The 17,230-nt window shown below is 59.3% G+C and overlaps 1 protein-coding gene across 8 annotated transcripts in view; it reads right to left on the bottom strand.

The window, feature by feature from the left end:
- The window catches only part of LOC110597529 (dihydropyrimidinase-related protein 1), a 153,527-nt gene that overhangs the window by 101,619 nt on the left and 34,678 nt on the right, over positions 1-17,230 (bottom strand). For all 8 annotated transcript variants that reach the window (XM_078020993.1, XM_078020992.1, XM_078020991.1 and 5 more), the window contains 3 exons: positions 16,024-16,206; positions 9,027-9,075; positions 7,211-7,332 (listed from right to left, as the gene is read on the bottom strand). In XM_078020993.1, coding sequence (XP_077877119.1) covers positions 7,211-7,332; positions 9,027-9,075; positions 16,024-16,206 — 354 coding nt within the window. The remainder of the gene's footprint in view (positions 1-7,210; positions 7,333-9,026; positions 9,076-16,023; positions 16,207-17,230) is intronic.

Here is a 17,230-nt window from a genome sequence, read left to right as displayed (position 1 = left end):
CACGGTGTAGGAGGTTCCAGGGCCACAGCGTCCTGCACAGCACAGGGTCACGTGTCCATCCTCTCCCTGAGGCCCCACCTGCTCCTGGGACTTATTTTGGAAACTGATGGTCCGGCTCAGAGGCTGGCATCAAGAGCTGTGCCTGCCTTCTCTCTCCTGTGTGCTGCAGGAAGACCAGCTGCGGGGCTCCTCAGAATGCAGCCTGAGCCCCAGCCACCAGTGGAAGCGGTGTCTGGCAGCCCTGGCCCTGCAGCCCAGGAGAGACCACACACAGGGAAGTCAGTATGTTCAGGCTGGGTGGTCATGGGGAGAGGTTGCAGCTACAGTGGATCAGAGAGGGTAAGTGACCCCATAGGAGACACACAGCAAGGAAACAGAAGTGGACTCTGGGCTCTGGTCCTGTGCGCTCCTCTCTTCTTAAGCTGGCTCGGAAGGAATTGCAGGAAATTCCTAGGAAAAGACTCGGGATGCAGGCGTTTGGACTCTTTGGGGTCAAAGGGAGGAACCAAAGGTCTTGGCAGGCAGTGGAACCCTCCTCAGGCTCGAGAGCAGACACCATCCCGCCCTCCCATTGAGAACGGCTCCCCACACGGCCCTGGATGTTCAGACTCCTGAGAGATGAGGGCCCCCAGGGGCAGCACAGGGCCCCTCTGCCACAGGAGGCCTCAGGGCCTCTCCTAAGACCTGCCACATTGCTGCTGAGGCACCACTGTGTGCTGGGTCCTACAGAGCCTCTGGACAGTCACAAAGCCAGCCCCCTTCCAGGAGATGCCCCTGCCGGGCCCTGGCCAGAACAGCTGAGGTGGCCTCTGAATGAGCCTGTGAAAGGCACCACTTCCTCCAGCAGCACGGGCCCTTGGCAAGCAGAGGCACATGTTTTGCTCAGTACACAATCTGAACAACCAGACAGACACAGTGCCCTCAGAGCTCTTGACCTCGGCCGCCTGGCTGGGGAGGAACAGCGAGCTGCCTGGGCTGGAGTCCCCAGTGTTAAAAGGCCTGACCAATAGAGGCAGCAGCCCAGGCAGCTCAGCAGGAGCCTTCCCGACCGACGCGCAGACCCAAGGAGGGCGGACGCGCTCAGACCTGCCCTGAAGGCCATGGACAAAGCCACCCGGTCTGCAGCTGAGGGCGTCCCTCTGCCCCAGCCCCAGCCTCCCTCCCTGTCACCACTCCATGCGTCCCTCCCGCCCAGCTGGAAGGCCCCATGTGTCTCAGGGGAGGGCTGCACTTAACCTCACCAGCTCCCAGGGAAGTCCTCCACCATAGCTTGCTGACAGCTGGTCGATAAATTGTTCTGTGCGCAGTGGCAGGGCTGGCCCATCTGGCCGGTTTCCAGAGCCTCGGGGTCAGTCACTCAGAGTGGCCCAAGACCAGCTCCTGCAAGCCACATTCCTGCCTGTCCTCTCTCCTGCCCCCAAGGGCGGGCCTACAGACCAGGTGAGGAGACGGCAGGAGTGTGTCCCCTACCAGGACAAGGTGCCCAGGAATCGGCACAAGCTGGCCCAGTGGAGACGCCCCAAGGGCAGCTCTGTGAGCCGTCACTGTGGGGAAATGACTTGTTCCAGAGTCACCAGGTCAGGCTGCAAAGGTGGTCTTGCCTTCCCGGGAGGGACTCCCCTGGGTGGTCTCTCCGACAGGCCCAGAATGTGGGCAGAGGCAGGAGGGCGCAGTCACCCGAAATCCGAGGCTGGGGGAGCATCCTGGAGACAGAAACGGCCACTCTGCACCCCGCTGGCCCAGCAGGGACCCCGCTGGCCTCCTCAGCCCTGCTTGGTCCGTCCGGGCTGCTCCTCTCCTTCGCCGTCTCGCACTCCAGGCTCCAAGATAAAGGGGGATGAAGGAGCTGAAGAGGGGTCACTGCGACTCTCTGACCTGCCCGCAGGGGCCCTGCTGTTGGAAACGACGGACACGGAGCACGTGGACACAGAGGGGTCAGTTATATTTCAAGACTTTAGAAGTGACCGCAGCAGGCTTCCTGATCTGGGGCCCCATGAGGGGCGGCAGGGGTCCCGGGGTCCCTGAGTGGCGAGACCAGCGGCATCTCCTTTGTCACTCTTTCCCAGCGCCCGGGCAGGAGCAGCACTCGCTTCACAGTTACCCCCGTGCTCACTGATACCTGGCGGCAGAGCCACTGGCCATTAGGAGTGCAGGGTGGACACACGACCGCTCACAGCACCCGCAGCCCATGCGGAACGGACGCAAGCCCAGGAGCGCCTGTCAGTGGTGCCCCAACTTTCCTGGGAATGAACCCCCCTTTCTAGAATTGCTCTGTGGTCAGTCAGGTGACACGTGAAGGGGCGGGACTCCGTGTGCCGCCATGTTAAAACAGAACGTGGGGGCTCTGCCCATCTCCTGGGAGCCCCATTCCTCATCCTGGTCCTTCCTCGTCCTGACATGAAGATGTCCCCTCCTCCAGGAGGGGACAGTGGGCAGGCAGCCTGGCCTTTGGCTGGCCACTGACTTGTCCTTGCCAGCCCAGCAGCACTGCCCTTCCCTTGGCCTGTGGCTCCGGCAGGGCAGCCGTGGACTGCAGAGCGGCTGATGGGCATGTGTGTGTCTCTGGTGGCTCTGTGGGGACAGAGCCAACACCGCTGGTGTCTTTCACTCCTACTGAGCTGCCCGGATCAACAGATTTGGAGCGAATGGGCTGATTAGAAATTTCTGATGTCTTCAGTGTTTTCATGTAAAATGTATAATTACTAGAGGAGGAAACACCTTCTAAAACATGGGGGGGGACAGGGGGAGGGGCCGGGGGCAGAAAGTGAGAGTGCTCACCCTGGTGGAGCCGCAGCTGCCAGACCACGCTGGCCCCACGGCCTCCGCACCGCTGCGGCTCGGCTGGGTGGCCCTCCTGGAGCCGCTGTGGGCACTGGAGGATGTCCTTCAGCCCCTGCCCTTGTCCCCCTGGCCACAGCCAGCCAGCTATGATCTCCAAATGTCTCCGACGCGGTCACGCTTTGCCGTGGGGATGAAGGTGCCCGGCTGAGAAGCAGGGGCCTGGCGCGGGGGGTGGCGATGGCTGGCCTCTGCTGCCAGACTCCTCGACACTCCCAGGCACGGCACGGCTTTCCTCCCAAGCCTGATGGGGAACACAAGTCCCTACGCCAAAGGCAAAACCACTTGCCACTAAATGAGAGCTCTGATTGCCACCAATTTCTTAAAGCACCCTCGGAAGGTCCTGCTTCAAATATTTATGGAGTCTATGAAAAGCCCCGGAGAACGAGTGCTTCTGTTAAATTCCCAACTGCAGCGGTGATTTATTGACCTGGGAATTGCCGCAAATGCTTTGTCTGAGCTCTTGGTGAAGAGCCAGGATCCTCGCCGGGCTCAGGACCTCCGAGGCTGGCAGAAGGCTGTGGGTGTGGGGGCCAGGATGGGGCTCTCCGCCTGGTTCCACGGTGACCACTGCTGGCCCAGGTCCAGGATCCAGGGTGGGCCCCGAGGGCAGAGGCAGCTGGGGGCAAGAGCAGAGAGAAATGGTCTCCCCACAACGTGTTCATAAAAGCCCCTCAGACTACGCCTTCTCTCCAAGGCAGAGGTGACAAAGATGACCAGCTCCCACTGAGCATGCTGCACCTGGGCCCGGTGTCCCTCACCTTCTACTGCAGGGTGTGGCTGAGGAAGCCAGGGTGGGGGTGGGGGAGCCTGTCACACGCGCCATCCAGCAGGTGCCCGCCAGTACAACTGCTGCTGGCCCTACTGAGTGGAATCCTCAAGAGGCTTCTTGTCCCAGAGACAAGAGAAAACCAGCTTCCCGTCTGTTCTCCAGATGCCCGCCTCAGGGGCAGTCCTGCAGGGCCCCAGAACATGCCACCACAGTAAACGCCCCCAGCAGGCTGTCACCAGGCCTGGTTTAAAGACCCCCAGCACCTGTCTAAGTGCTGGGACTGACGTGGGTGTCATCCACCCCAGGCCCTTGGAGGCTGACTCCCCGCCCTCTGAACGTCCTCCGCCAGCCGCGAGGCGCAGGTGCTGTCCACCAGGAAGCGCACCCCACGTCCTCCGAGCAGCTCCTCCTAGGAAAGACAGGAAGTGACCTTGCTGGGCAGCAGGTGCGCCTGCCGCCTTCCCCTTCGCTGGGGTGTGGGGCGGGTCTGCGCCTCCCAGCCCGGCCCCCAGGATGGAGCAAGCAGCAAGCTCCTCGGCTCGCAGGAGAAGGGGGCAACCGTGGCTGTGCCCGCTCAGTGCTGTCTGCCTGAGGAGGAAGCTGACAGCAGAGGAGCCCTGAGCTCTGTGCCTCCCCAGGTGCCAAGCACAGTGGCCACCACCCCCAGGGGCACCCACAGTGGGCGAGGCACACAATGCACAATCCCGCTGCAGAGCTGGAGGGAAGGCGCACACGTGGGCAAGACGGGCACCCAGGAGGGCGGCGGCTGCACAGGGAGTGGGCGGGCTGAGCTGGGGAGGAGGAGGAGCAGGTTCTACCAGGTGTCAAGAACCACAGAGCAGTGCCACAGGAGGCCCCGTGGAGGCAACCCCAGCTGGCGCTTCACCTCGTCTTGATGATAATAACACTTGAAAGCATTTGGCACTACCTTATTCTGTAGGGAAAGAATACTCTAATAATTTCCTTTGGCCTGGTTGACCGTGACCTGGGACAGTGACTGAGCTCTTAGGATTTGCCATGATAACACACTCCATGTTGATTTGTTTGACCTACACTAAAAATAAAAAATAAAAACAACACAAGGAAGTATAATTACCCCACACACAGATGAAGAAGAAGAGACCCAGAGAGGCTAAGTGATTTGTCCAAGGCTACACAGCTAAGGAAGCTGAGCCAAGACTCAAACCCAGACCAGGTGGCTCCAGAGCTTCGTTGCTCCCCACAGCTGTCTACTGCTGAAGCCGGACGCGGTCCTGAGGGTGACAGGGTCAGGCTGTGTAGACTTTGGAGGGTTAGCCAGCCTCGCCGGCTGCAGGCTTCCCAGCCTGTGGGGAGGTGTGTGTTCTCAGCCCTCCTACCTCTTCTTCCTCTTTCCCCAAGCTCAGCCACATGACTGTGACCTGTGACAAATTTAGCTGCTACCCTTCAATACTCCGTGACCTGCTTTTCCTTGTAGGCCAGGATCCCCTGGCGTGATCACTAACTCATCCCTTCTCACCCGGGAGGCCCTTCCCAAGACAGCCTGGCATGTGGCCCACAGTCTGTTCCTGCCCAGGGCAGGAACTCTGTTCCCAGCTGCCCGTGACAATGACCAGGACCTAGAGCAAAGCCTGACCTGCCGTGCTGGGGACAGGCGCGGTGCCCAGGGCCTCCTAGGGAAAGAAAGGCGAAGGCCTCCCAGGGCCAGGCAGCCTGCCACCCTGAGACTGACATTGTCATCTAGCTACCAGCCAACCCAGGTCCCCGTGCTCAGGACAGATTCCATCACCAGATCTCCACCCCGGGGGGTGGTGCTGAAGAAGGCCCAGAACAGCTGACAGGCGTGGACCCCAGGGCCCTGGGGGGCACCTTGGCCTCCCGCCCTCCCGCACGCTGGCCTGTGTCCTGGAGCCCTCTCTGTGGGTTTCTGTCCTGTGTCTTCCCCACCCTGGGCTCCAGGGCAGACCTTCAGCCAGGGCCTAGTTTGGGCCCAGCCTGGCACCTTGGACTGGCCTCCTCTGTGCACCCCTCCCTCAGGGCAAGGGGGGGGCTGGGGCTCTCTTCACCTCCTGGCACCTCTCTGTTCCCTGGTGCCCCTGCTGCAGCCACCCTGGATGGCCTGCAATCCCCCACCTGCTCACCCGCCCGTCTTTGCCCGCAGCGCCTGCTGTGGATAACGCAGGGCAAACCCAGTCAGAGGGGATCTTCTACGGGAAGACCAAGGTGGAAAGAAGTTCTTACTGTCAGCTGATGATCAGCCTGAACCAAGAACTCAAGTGCAGTCCACCCCTCAGAAAAAGAAGACCTCTACGGAGGTAGCAATAGCTACCCTTGAGGATGCTTCTCCTGTAATAAATACTGAAATGCACAAGGTCATCCAATTGTCCCAAAGACCCCGAGAGCTAAGGATTGCTGTCTTTGTTTTTTATATAAAAAATTGACCATAGGGACAGGAAAGACGCCACAGGATTAAAAGATGGGAAAAGTCAACACCAGCAGGCTGGAGTAAAAAGATGAGGCGTACAGCTCTGTTCAGCGGCTCGGCCGCCTCCTCCACCCAGAGACAGATCAACATCCCGCTGAACTAGCAAGGGCCGGGCCGAGATTCGAACTCAGATCTCCAGGCCCCAGAGCTCACAAGTTAAGTAGGTTTTGCCTGGGAGCCTTCGAGGTGCTGCCCTGGAAGTGCCCCACTAGGGTATTTTGGACCAAACCCGCCATAAGTAGAACTAGGAAATCTAGACACAATGTAACTGATTGTGGGTTTGAAATGACCTGGGAGCTACTGAGGCCGTGGGAATATGAGGTGCTGAAATGGAAAGCAGGAGAGGAGAGAGCAGGCACCAAGGTCCCTTCTCCCCTCTGGCGAGGGCAGAGGGCAGAGCCTCCTGGTGAGCCAGACGGCTGAGGGGTGTGGGGTGATGGGAGCTCCCAGCAGCCCAGGGTGGACGGGGCCAGGGGAGGACCCTGACAGCACCATGGCTTTCGTGCCCCAGGAGTTGGAGTGAAGGGGACAGGGCAGAGAGACCCGGGACTGGGACTTGTCTTGGAATCAGTCTGGTGTGAGGGCTGAGCGCCAGGCCCACCCTGTTAGAGCAAAGAGGAGTCCTCTGTGGGTGCAGACACCGTCGGGCAGAACCTCAAATGAGGGCTCCACGTTTCCATGCATGACCCAGCTCGCGTTAGAAAATAACAAGGTGGTCCTAGCCTGGTGGCACCCAGGGCTCGGGAGGCTGAGGCAGGAGGATCGCAAGTTCAAAGTCAGCCTCAGCAAAAGTGAGGCACTAAACAACCCAGTAAACCCTGTCTCTAAAAAAAATACAGAAAAGGACTCAGGATGTGGCTCAGTGGTCAATTACCCCTGAGGTCAAATCCTGGTAACCCCCAAAAACAAAAACAAGGTGCAAAGCACACAATTTGACCAAAACCAAACATTTAAAAGTGGACAACAGAAAGCGACTAGGATGGGAAACCAGGGACCCTTGGGGTATTGGTTCGGTTTTATTTCCTGACCTGCGGTGGCATTATAGAAATGTAGCACTTGGAAAATAATTGCACTTTGATAATTGCACTATATTTTCAATAAACAACAAAATTACAAAAGGACTGTTGTCCTCTCACCTTTGGCGAATCCAGCCGAGCTGTCAGTGCTGGCCACTCAGCCTCGGGAAAAGGCCAGGAGTCTGAGCGCAACGGGCTTTGGAGGACACCGTCTGTTTCAGAACTCGGCAGCTGTTCCTGAACTAGAAGGGATGGTCTCAGTCAAGCCTCGGCCCCGGGATCTGCTTCAGAAGCACAATCTCTGAGTCCCAGGATAACATCCTTCATTCTCCCACTGTCCCTGGCCATTCCAGGTCCCCACCACCACGGCAGATGCCCTTGAACTTGAGTGTCATGCCCCTCCTAAGACTGTCCCTGCCTGGCGGCTGCCTCCCCCTGCTGGCCACAGACCGCAGTGCAGCGTCCGCCCAGCCAGCTCCCGGCAGGGAGGATGGCACCCTCCAGACACCTGCCCAGACACCTCTCCATCCGTCTCCTTGAAAGATGAGGAAGCTGAGCCAGAGGAGGGAGGGGACTTCCCTGAGGCTGCAGGGAAAGCTGGAGTAAGTGGGGCGCTGGGACCGGCTAGAACCTGTACCTCTCCAGGGTGAAGACTGTACCCCCCAGGCTGCTGGGAAAGAGAACAGACACAGAGGGCAGCCCCCTCCCATAGATTTGGGCTGGAAAGACGCATTCCCCGTTCTTTTTCCTTCCTCTCGTGTGTCTATACTCTGCTATGTGTAGGGCACCAAAAGGGAAGACCACAGTATCCTCCTTTTGAAGATAGGAGTCTGCAGCTCAGAGAGGCTAATTAACTCATCCCAGATCACATGAACAGACTTGAAGAGAGCGAGTTAGTCTTGGGGTAACACCATCCACACTGACCTGCTAGCAACAAGCCTAAACAAATCTGTGAGCTCCACTGCCTCCCGTGCTACTGGTGAGACCTGCCCCATCCCCACCTGATAGTAAGCACCACTAAAGGCTCAGGGAAATTTTGTCTGTTCAGGTAGCATCTTAATCTCTTGATAAAAAACAACAGAAAAACCACTCAGGCTGCCCTAACTCTGAGCAGCTGTGGCTGCCAATCACGTGCGGGTCTGTGTGCCCTCCACCTGTGGTCAGAGTGCTCCGGGTGCCGTCTTGCTTCCCTTTAGTAGAATATTGCAGCCCTCACGCTCCCACCGGGTACCCTTCAGCGCCTCTAGTGAAGGAGGTGAGTCACTGAGGATGCTGAGTCAGCCTGCTAAGGGCAGCCCCCTTCACCCTGTGGGTGCATCCCATGGATTCTCCCCTCAGCCCCTTCACTCTGTGGGTGCACCCCGTGGATTCTCCCCTCAGCCCCTTCACCTGGGGGTGCACCCCATGGATTCTCCCCTCAGCCCCTTCACCCTGTGAGTGCACCCCATGGATTCTCCCCTCAGCCCCTTCACCCTGTGGGTGCACCCCGTGGATTCTCCCCTCAGCCCCTTCACCTGGGGGTGCACCCCATGGATTCTCCCCTCAGCCCCTTCACCTGTGGGTGCACCCCATGGATTCTCCCCTCAGCCCCTTCACCTGGGGGTGCACCCCATGGATTCTCCCCTCAGCCCCCTTCACCCTGTGGGTGCACCCCATGGATTCTCACACAGACAACTATGCACTTGGAGTGAATTTCAGGGCCAAGGAGGGAAATGACACTTATGGTGAAACTCCAGGGCTAGGGCTCTTCTGAATGCTTCCATTGTGTTCTTAATTGTGGGAAGGGCAGGCCAAGTGTCCAAGGAGAGGGAGGGGTGGGCCTCACACCTTCAATAGTGTGAACCTGACAGTGGACAGACCCTTCCCACTCCACCGATGGTCCTGCTGGCCAGGATTTTTTTTCTGCATACACAGATTCATTGCAAACTGCACTGACCTCTTATAGCTGCTGTCCCCTGGGAGCCGACGTCCAGGTGGTGGCTTGTCTGGAAGAGAAGATGCCCGAGTGGTCATTCTGGCACAGGACAGAAAGCCTTGCTCAGAAACCCAAAGCCAGGGCTCTTAGGGCAGTTGCCCGCCCCGCACAGAGTCTGGGGTGGCATCAGCTCTGCTGGACGAGGCGGCAGGCACCTCCCTCCTGCTCCCAGGAGACACTCACAAGGAAACAGTTCATTTACTTATCAAATCTCTAAATGGAGCTGGTAACAAATGCTTTTAAGAATGTGCCATTAAAAATAAACTTCAATGTGGACTTCAGCATCTCCTGGGGCCCCTGATTCTGTCCCATGGGGATTCCCGTGGGGCTTAGCCTGAGTCTACCTCCTGCACCCACAGCCACACTGTCCCACAGGGTCTATAAGAGGGGCAGCAGTGGCCACTCAGCAGGTCACCCCGGTAGCCCCCAGTCAGTGGAACGAGACAACCGTGGGATCCTCAGGGCAGACTGCAGCTGGCTCCAGACCAGCAGCCCAGACCCTGCTTCCCCTGGGGCGTCTCTGGTGGAGCAGTGGCCTGCAGGATGGAGCCCTGATGTCCCCTCCCCTCTCCACTTCAACACCCGTCCAGAGCCCCCTGTGTGCTGGCCCAGCTCAGCCCCTGCCTGGAAGCCCCACGCTCCCTGGGGACCTTCTGAGTGTGTCAGGCCCTGAGTGGCCAGTCCCTCCCTGTGAGGCCCTCCCTGCCAGCTCCTGGCACAGCTCGGCCACTCGCCTCTCACAGAGCCCAGACCAGGCAGCAGCCAGAACTCACACAGACTGACCAACCCCCAGGGCATGAACGCTGCTCAGCTTGACACCCCAAGCCCACTGCTGTGCCTGGGGAAACCTCTGCTGGCCCTGTGCTTGGAGCACAGAGGATGCCTAACTCAGTGGACACCATCCTGAGACCTTGACTCTTCTCCAGGAGGGGCCGCCGTGGCCCCTGGGCTCTCAGGCAGGCCATCATGTGGGGGTGGGCGGGGACCACAGCCTCTGCCTTCCGCCCACTGCGCCTGGGCGGTCAGGCCTGTCCACTGCTTGTCAGCCTGTGGTTTTTCTTCAGTGGCTCATGGGCAGAGCACCACTCCAGCAGGGAAGCCTGGACTCCCTTCCGCCCCTCGGACGCGGCTGTCTTCAAGCACATGAACTTGCAGGCCCTACCTCTGTAGCTGCAGGTTCCCAGCCCCCAGGACCCCCCCAGCTGTCCAGCTGGAACGCCTTTGCTCCTCCCAGGCCTGGTCCAGAGCTTCCTCCTCCAGGGCACAGTGCACCTGGCCCCGGCTCTGCTCATCACGGCTGCTCCCAACCACTGCCCTCGCTGACTCGGGGTCAGAGCCAGGCACCCTCCCCGGGTGGCCACTCCTCCCCTGTGACAACGAGGTTCCATTTGCCCTCACATCCCCAGAAAAGCTGCACATGCACTAAACTGGCTGCTGCGGCTCTGCGTTCTGATGGGCCAGACAGGCACGCGACTCCTGCCGATTGGAGCATCCCAGGCCCAACCCAGCTCTGCAGTTACAAGTTCCGGGAGCTCGGCTGAGTCGGGGAGCTCTCCCAACCCACCTCCTACCCCGGGTTGCAGGGCAGGACCCCGGCCTCCATGTAAGTCCTGCTGAAGGGAGAGAGGAGCCCCCAGAGCTCCAGAGAGCAGGGCCAGCAGAGCCACAGAGCTTTCCAGGAACAATCCTCAACGGCAGGAGCCAAGGAGAAAACCGTTGCCTGAGCCCTTGGAGACCGGGCTGCGGTCGCCGGTTTCATGACTGCAGGGAGCTCAGGACTTTGAGGGGTTGCTCCATCATCCCAGTCTCCACACTCCTCTCCCAATGAGGCCCTGGTTCTGAGGCCACGTGGGTCTCCCTGACTGTGCCCACTAGGAAACAAGGTGTTCCCAGGAGGCAGGGGGACAGGGCCAGCAGCTCCCGACCAGGTCACCCTGTGTTTTGCCGAGTCCAGCCAGGGTCCCAGCCTCCCCAGGGCAGGGACAATTTTTTGATTTGAAGGTCACTGGTGGCTGTGACAGGTGCTGCCCTGAGCATTTGACATGGGTCTCATTCAAACCTCACAGAGTCCTGGTGAGAACGGTGACCTCTACCTGGCCTAAGAGGACAGGTGGCTTACAGAGTAAAGGAAGAGCACAAGGTCACAGCTTCTGCAGGATCTTGGCATGTTCACATGCAGGTGGCTCTGTGCCTGGAGAGAGGACAGCAAGCTTCACACCCCAGGAGCACAGGAGGCTGGGGGTGGGCCAGCTTGTCAGCTCCTCTACTGGACCCTCTGTCTGTCATGCAAGCCCCAAGCCAGAGCTGGAACAAGGTCATCCAGGTGGGAGCAGGGACGAGCTGCCACGCTAGCCAGGGCCCACTCCCAGGTGAGCCCTGCGCTCCTCCCACCTCCTGTGGCATCCAGGCTTCTGCCTCCCAAGTCACCAGGAGGGGACAATATAACCAGGTACAAACAAAAAAGGGTGTCACATTTGGCATGTGAATGTCCACAACTTGAGTCTAAGTGAAAGCTAAAAAAACAGATTCCCCTGGGGCCGGGGTACAGAGAGGAGGGGAGGACAGGAAACAGGCCCAGGAGCTGCCCAAGAGCTGCCCACTCAAGGTGAACGTGAAGGAGGGTGGAATTCACCCCCAGAGTGGTTTCAGGGGTACAAGAACAGAGGAAACCTACGGTCCCCTTGTTCCATCTCCACCTGAAACCAAGGAGTTGGCAAGACCCTGGTGTTGTCAGGGCTCAGAGGGGACCTCATGGAATTGACCCCAGATAGCCAGAGCTGGAGAGGACCAGCAGAGCTGGAGAAGGAGACTCAGGCGACGCAGCAACCTGGGATGCTGCTGACCAGAGACGTGGGTGGACAGCCGTCAGCAGATGACAGCACAGGTGGGCAACAGTGGTCAGGTGCTGGAAGGAGGGGTGTGGGTGCTGGACCAACTGAGGCTCAGATTCCACCCCCACCCAAACCAGGGAGAGAGGAGGAAAGGGAGAGAGAAAGTGCAGCAGGGGAGGTGCCTGCTGGCCCCGCCAGGCAGCCATGATTCAGGCCACACATCTCGTAAGGACAGAGCTCCAATAGCCTACCACCCTGTCATGTGGCCTTGACAGGTCATTGAAGAACCTCCCTCCCAAGGGAGGGGCCAGAAAAGGTGAGCCACCCAGCACTCTGGGCACCCCAGGGCTCGGCGCCTCCAGGGATGCCCATGGAAGACCTACCTAGAGGCCCACACGCCCTCCAGCCCCAGCCTTGGGAGCCAGGAGACACCCCTCTGTGCCCTGGCACATCCCACCCTGAGTCCACCAGTGACTCCCCAGCTGCAGGCAGCCCTCCTGGGCTCTCAGCCAGAGCCAAGGCCTCCATCAGGAACTCCCTCTGTGTCCTCTCTAAGGACAGTTCTTGCCCATAAAACAAGGTGCTCTGCACCCACTTCCTGGGCAGCTGCCAGCCGCAGCAAGGGGCTCAGGCTCCCCCGGGGCTCTGCTCGACTGCCTGGCCTCAGGCCTTCCCGGCCTGGACCACTGGCACTGCACCCTGCAGGGCCTGCTCCTCTGAGGGCAGTGGCCAGCCACATCCCTGCATGGTCTTCCCCAAACCACTCCCACCCACCCAACTCCTCCAGCAGCTTCCCCTCAGTGAAGAACTAAGTGCAGATGCGCCTGCAGGGTGGTCAGGGCCATGTTCTCCCTCTTCTGTGACCTCCCTCCTGGGCAATCTCCTTGTGTCCGGCCTCCACCATAGGCCTCCTCTGGGGATCTTCTTCTCCTTCTCCTCCTCTTCCTCTTCTTCCTCCTCCTTCTCCTCCTTCTCCTCCTCCTCCTCCTTCCTGCCTATACCTGGACAGATTCTGCACACTGAAGCCTGGCCTTCCAGCCCCAAGAGGGACTGCCCCCCCCCCCGAGGGCTTGGTAGGTGCCAGACCCAGACCTGCTGCCCAGTTCCCCAAGCCCTGCCCAGCAACCATCACCCAGCCTGCCCTGGGGCAGTCCTTGCAGAGTCCTGCAGATTCCCACGGCCATGTTCAAGCCCAGCTCCTTCTCTGCATATACGGAGGCTGAGTTAGATGGCAACTTAGAGGTGTGTGTCTTTGAGCAAGGCTGGCACCCCCTTGAGCCTTTTGAGAGGAATAACAGTGTTGTCCTGGTGTGGCCAGCATGATCTGTAAGTGTCCTCTGCCAGGGTCACAGAGCTAGACAGTGGCAGAGCTAAGAGATTCGGGAACCCCAGGCCCTGGCATCTGTCCATACAAGGACCAGGCTCTGACCCATGCAAGGCTTCAGCACCTCTCTTTCGAGCAGCTGAACTATCCCCATTTTACAGATGAGAAAGTGAAGGCTCAGAGAACATCCTGTGTGAGCTGACACCCGTCTGAACCCGGGCATGTTTCTTTCCCAATGCTCACCATGAGGCACCGTCACCCCTCCCTGGTCCGTGTGCAGGTGTTGGCCTGTCTGGTCTCCACTTCTCCCCAGGACCTGCACCAGGCCTAGCTCAGGCTCAGTAAGTGCGTGGCATGAAACCGCAGAGCCAGGTTTTGGGTCTGCAGACCATGCACTTGGGGGTGTCCTCTGAATAGTGCCAGATGGATCAGGAAGGACAAAAGCCACCTCAACAGAGGGAGTGAGGCTGGGCTCAGTCAAGACTGGACAGGAATGCAGAGGCCAGCGCAGCTGACATTGTGGAAATTGACAGTGTACTCTCAAAGGACTGGATCCTGGCTGGGGGGAGGCCCATCCAGCCCAGGACAACATCCTCACAGGAAATGGAGACGTCAGGCCAGTGACAGCAGCAACGCTCCCTGTTCTCATTCCAGGCTCCTAAGTGACCTTCTGCCTGTAAACAGTTACCAACTAACAAATGAACACACTGGTTATGAATTTGACTTTCTGGATAACTAGAGGAAAAGAATGTGCTGACATATTTATCCATCGCCTGCACCTCGCCTGCAAGATACTTCAGCCTGCAAAATCCCAGCACATGTCACAAATAAATACAATGATTCAAAAAATACTTGAACTTCTGCTAAAGTTCATTTTCCTAGATAATTAACTAATTAGTTAATGCTCTGACTTATGCCTCAGTGTCTGGGCTCAGTCCTCGTCAGTCAGCCTGGTCGCTCCCAGTGATCATTTTGGATGTTGTTGCTGGGCCTGCAGACTAAGGGGAAGTGGGGCCCTTGCTGCCACACGCCTGCTCTGCAGACAGTCAGCGGCCCCCCAGGGTCACACCTGCTGCATTCCACACTTCCTGGAACTTTGCTTCAGTTCTGCCTCACTCGACACAGTTATTAGGCCCTACTGAGTGCCAGGGACTATGTCAGGCACTTCATAATTCTACCCTCTTTCCTCATCCCTATGCCAGCTTCGAAGAGCATGAACTTTGGGGCAGAGAAGAGCACTAGACCTGGAGTCCGGGGCTCTGCATTCAAACTCTGGCTCTGCACCACGTCACCGAGGCCCTAGGCAGGCCTGGTGGGCCCCAGGTCTCCATCTCCTGGGCCGCACAGTGGTTTGGACTGGGGGGCATCTAGGACTCTCGGAGTCGGGGTGGGGTAAGGAAGGGATGGAGAAGACAGTCATGCTGGGGCAGAGCCAGGGGCACCAGGAGGAGCCTCTGCATGGGTGGTGCAGCCAGGAAGCCCCGCAGCCAGGGCTGGAGCAAGAGCAGCCAGGGGGCACCTCCCACTGTGGACTGCAAGAGCTGCACTTTGTCCTCACACCATCAGGAGCAGAACTAGACGGGTGGGGGCGTAGCTGGCTTGTCCCCAGGAACGGGCCGCATGTGTGTGCGTGGGAAGACCTGGCTGAGCACCCATGGGCACCCAAGATGCTGCTGTTCAACGGCAGGCAGAGCCCAGAAAGGGCCTCCTCTGGACCTGGACCAGTGAGAACTGGTGCCCCTCATCCCGTGAGCTGTGGTGAGACTCCTGAACTGGCGGCCTCAGCCTCCTCTTCTGTTGACCCTCAGGACAGGAGACCCTCAGCATCTGTCTCACTAGCTCATCACTCAACAAAAATTCCAAGCAGCTTCTCAGTGCCAGGCACTAGAGAGTCAGAACGCTACAGAGTGTCTCTGTCCTAGCGAGAGGTGCCAAGGAACTCCTCAGGCAACATGGGGCCAATCCCCTACATGTGCCACGTCACACAAGTCACATGCAAGGAGGACAGAGAGGGGGTGTGGCTAATTGTGGTCCTGAAGATTCAAGGCCACTGCCTGGGCAAGCACTCACGGGATGTCCTTGAAGGATAGATGGAGGCTGCTGATGGACCATGTCTCCTGTAGGAGGTGGCAGGGCCAAGGCCCAGAGTCATGGTGTATAGCAGTCACATGGGTGGCATGACATCATGATGTGGGACTGAGTTATGATCCCTCTTTGGGTCTATCCTGTACACTGTGCCATGGGCACTTTCAGCGTAAAGGACTGCCAGGTGTACCTGCTTACCATCCCAGAGCCCAGGCACTGGCCCAGGGGAACAGCCAGGTGGAGTTGGATGGAGGCAGAGGACAGGGCTGGCAGGGCTGGATGAACTGGGCAGGGCTGGCAGGACTAGCAGAGCTGGCAGGGCTGGACAAGACTAGGCAGGGCTGGATGGACTGGCAGGGCTGGACAGGGCTGGGCAGGGCTGGACGGGACTGGGCAGGGCTGGGCAGGGCTGGATGGGACTGGGCAGGGCTGGATGGGGCTGGCAGGGCTGATTGAACTGGCAGGGCTGGATGGATTGGCAGGACTGGATGGGGCTGGGCAGAGCTGGACAGGGCTGAGCAGGGCTGGATGGGACTGGGCAGGGCTGGATGAACTAGCAGAACTGGGTGGGGCTGGGCAGGGCTGGACAGGGCTGAGCAGGGCTGGACGGGGCTGGGCAGGGCTGGACGGGGCTGGGCAGGGCTGGATGGACTGGCAATGCTGGACGGGGCTGGCTGGGGCTGGGCAAGGCTGGACGGGGCTGTCTGTGGGAATGTACCTCTGGGAGTCCAGTGGTCAGGAAGGCAGCAGCATACTCCGACAGTGCCACGTCGTGGACCATGTTCTGGGCCATCTCAGAGAGCAGGAGGTCGACAGGCCCGTGTCTGCCCAGCTCCTGCAGTAGCCGGGTGATGAGGTGGTTCCTCCGTAGGCACTTGTGGACCAGGGAAGCCAGCTTGGCCTGACAGGAGAGGAACGTGGGCGCAGAGCTCCCGCAGGGCTGCACAGTGGGGCTGGGGGACCTGGGCGGGCGGCTCCCTGCTTCCCACACCCAGCTCTGCCTCAGCCCAGGGCAGCAGCCCCCTGCATGCCTCCTCCACCCAGCAGCCCAGCCCCAGGGCTCCCTGCTGCCCTCCGATGGGTCCAGGATGGAGAGCATGGACCTGGGCCCTATTGCTGAGGCCAGGCTCCCTTCCACACCTGGATGTGTCCCTCTGTGCCACGGGGCTGTCCAGGGCACCAGGAGACCTGCAGACACAGCCTCCACAGGGTGCTCCTTTGTTAAGCACAAGGGACCAGGGTCCTCGTTTAAATCAGTGGCATATGACAAATGATAAACCCAGAGGCGGGGTGGCAGCCCTGTGTTTTTGAGCTTGACAGTTTACTTTCCACGAATTCTCAGCAGGAATCACTGAGATTTCTATCTCACAAATGTACAGGTGAAGCTCAGATGGGACGGGGACTCTGGGAGGGACGTGACTCAGGGACTGTGCGGCCTGCATTTCTGATTGAACAGTTGAGGAAACAGAGGCCCAAAGGGCAAAGGGCTGTGGGGGTCCTGGTGTCACCATGTTCTGCTGACGCCCAGGCTCCTCCCTGTCCACCCGCCCAGAGACCAGAGGGAAGAACAGACCCTCCCACCCTTCCCGATCCAGGCCCAGATCCGAGGTGTCACCCTAGCCAGCTTCCAGGCCCCCAGCAGAGAACATGGAAGCCCGCAGGCCACAGAGCCTTCTTAGGAATTTGTCCCAGAGGCTCATGTCAGGATGGGTGGGGACGCTCCAAGGAAAATGCAGGTCAGTGTTCCTGTGCAACAACAGGAGAGGCAGCAAAGCCACCAGCAGGGCACTTTGAACTGAGGCCCTGGAGCACTCTCCACCGCCACGGCCTGGAGGGTAGGTCACAGTGCCTGGCACCTTCTGGGTCATGCCACCAGGCAGGACCCAAGCATGTGGGTCACTTGGCTGATAAAGGTGGCTGATCTC

Source organism: Ictidomys tridecemlineatus, chromosome 9 (genome assembly GCF_052094955.1).
Source record: "Ictidomys tridecemlineatus isolate mIctTri1 chromosome 9, mIctTri1.hap1, whole genome shotgun sequence".
Lineage (NCBI taxonomy): Eukaryota > Metazoa > Chordata > Mammalia > Rodentia > Sciuridae > Ictidomys > Ictidomys tridecemlineatus.
Note: the sequence above shows the minus strand (reverse complement) of the source record. Positions and strands in the feature narration are given on the sequence as shown.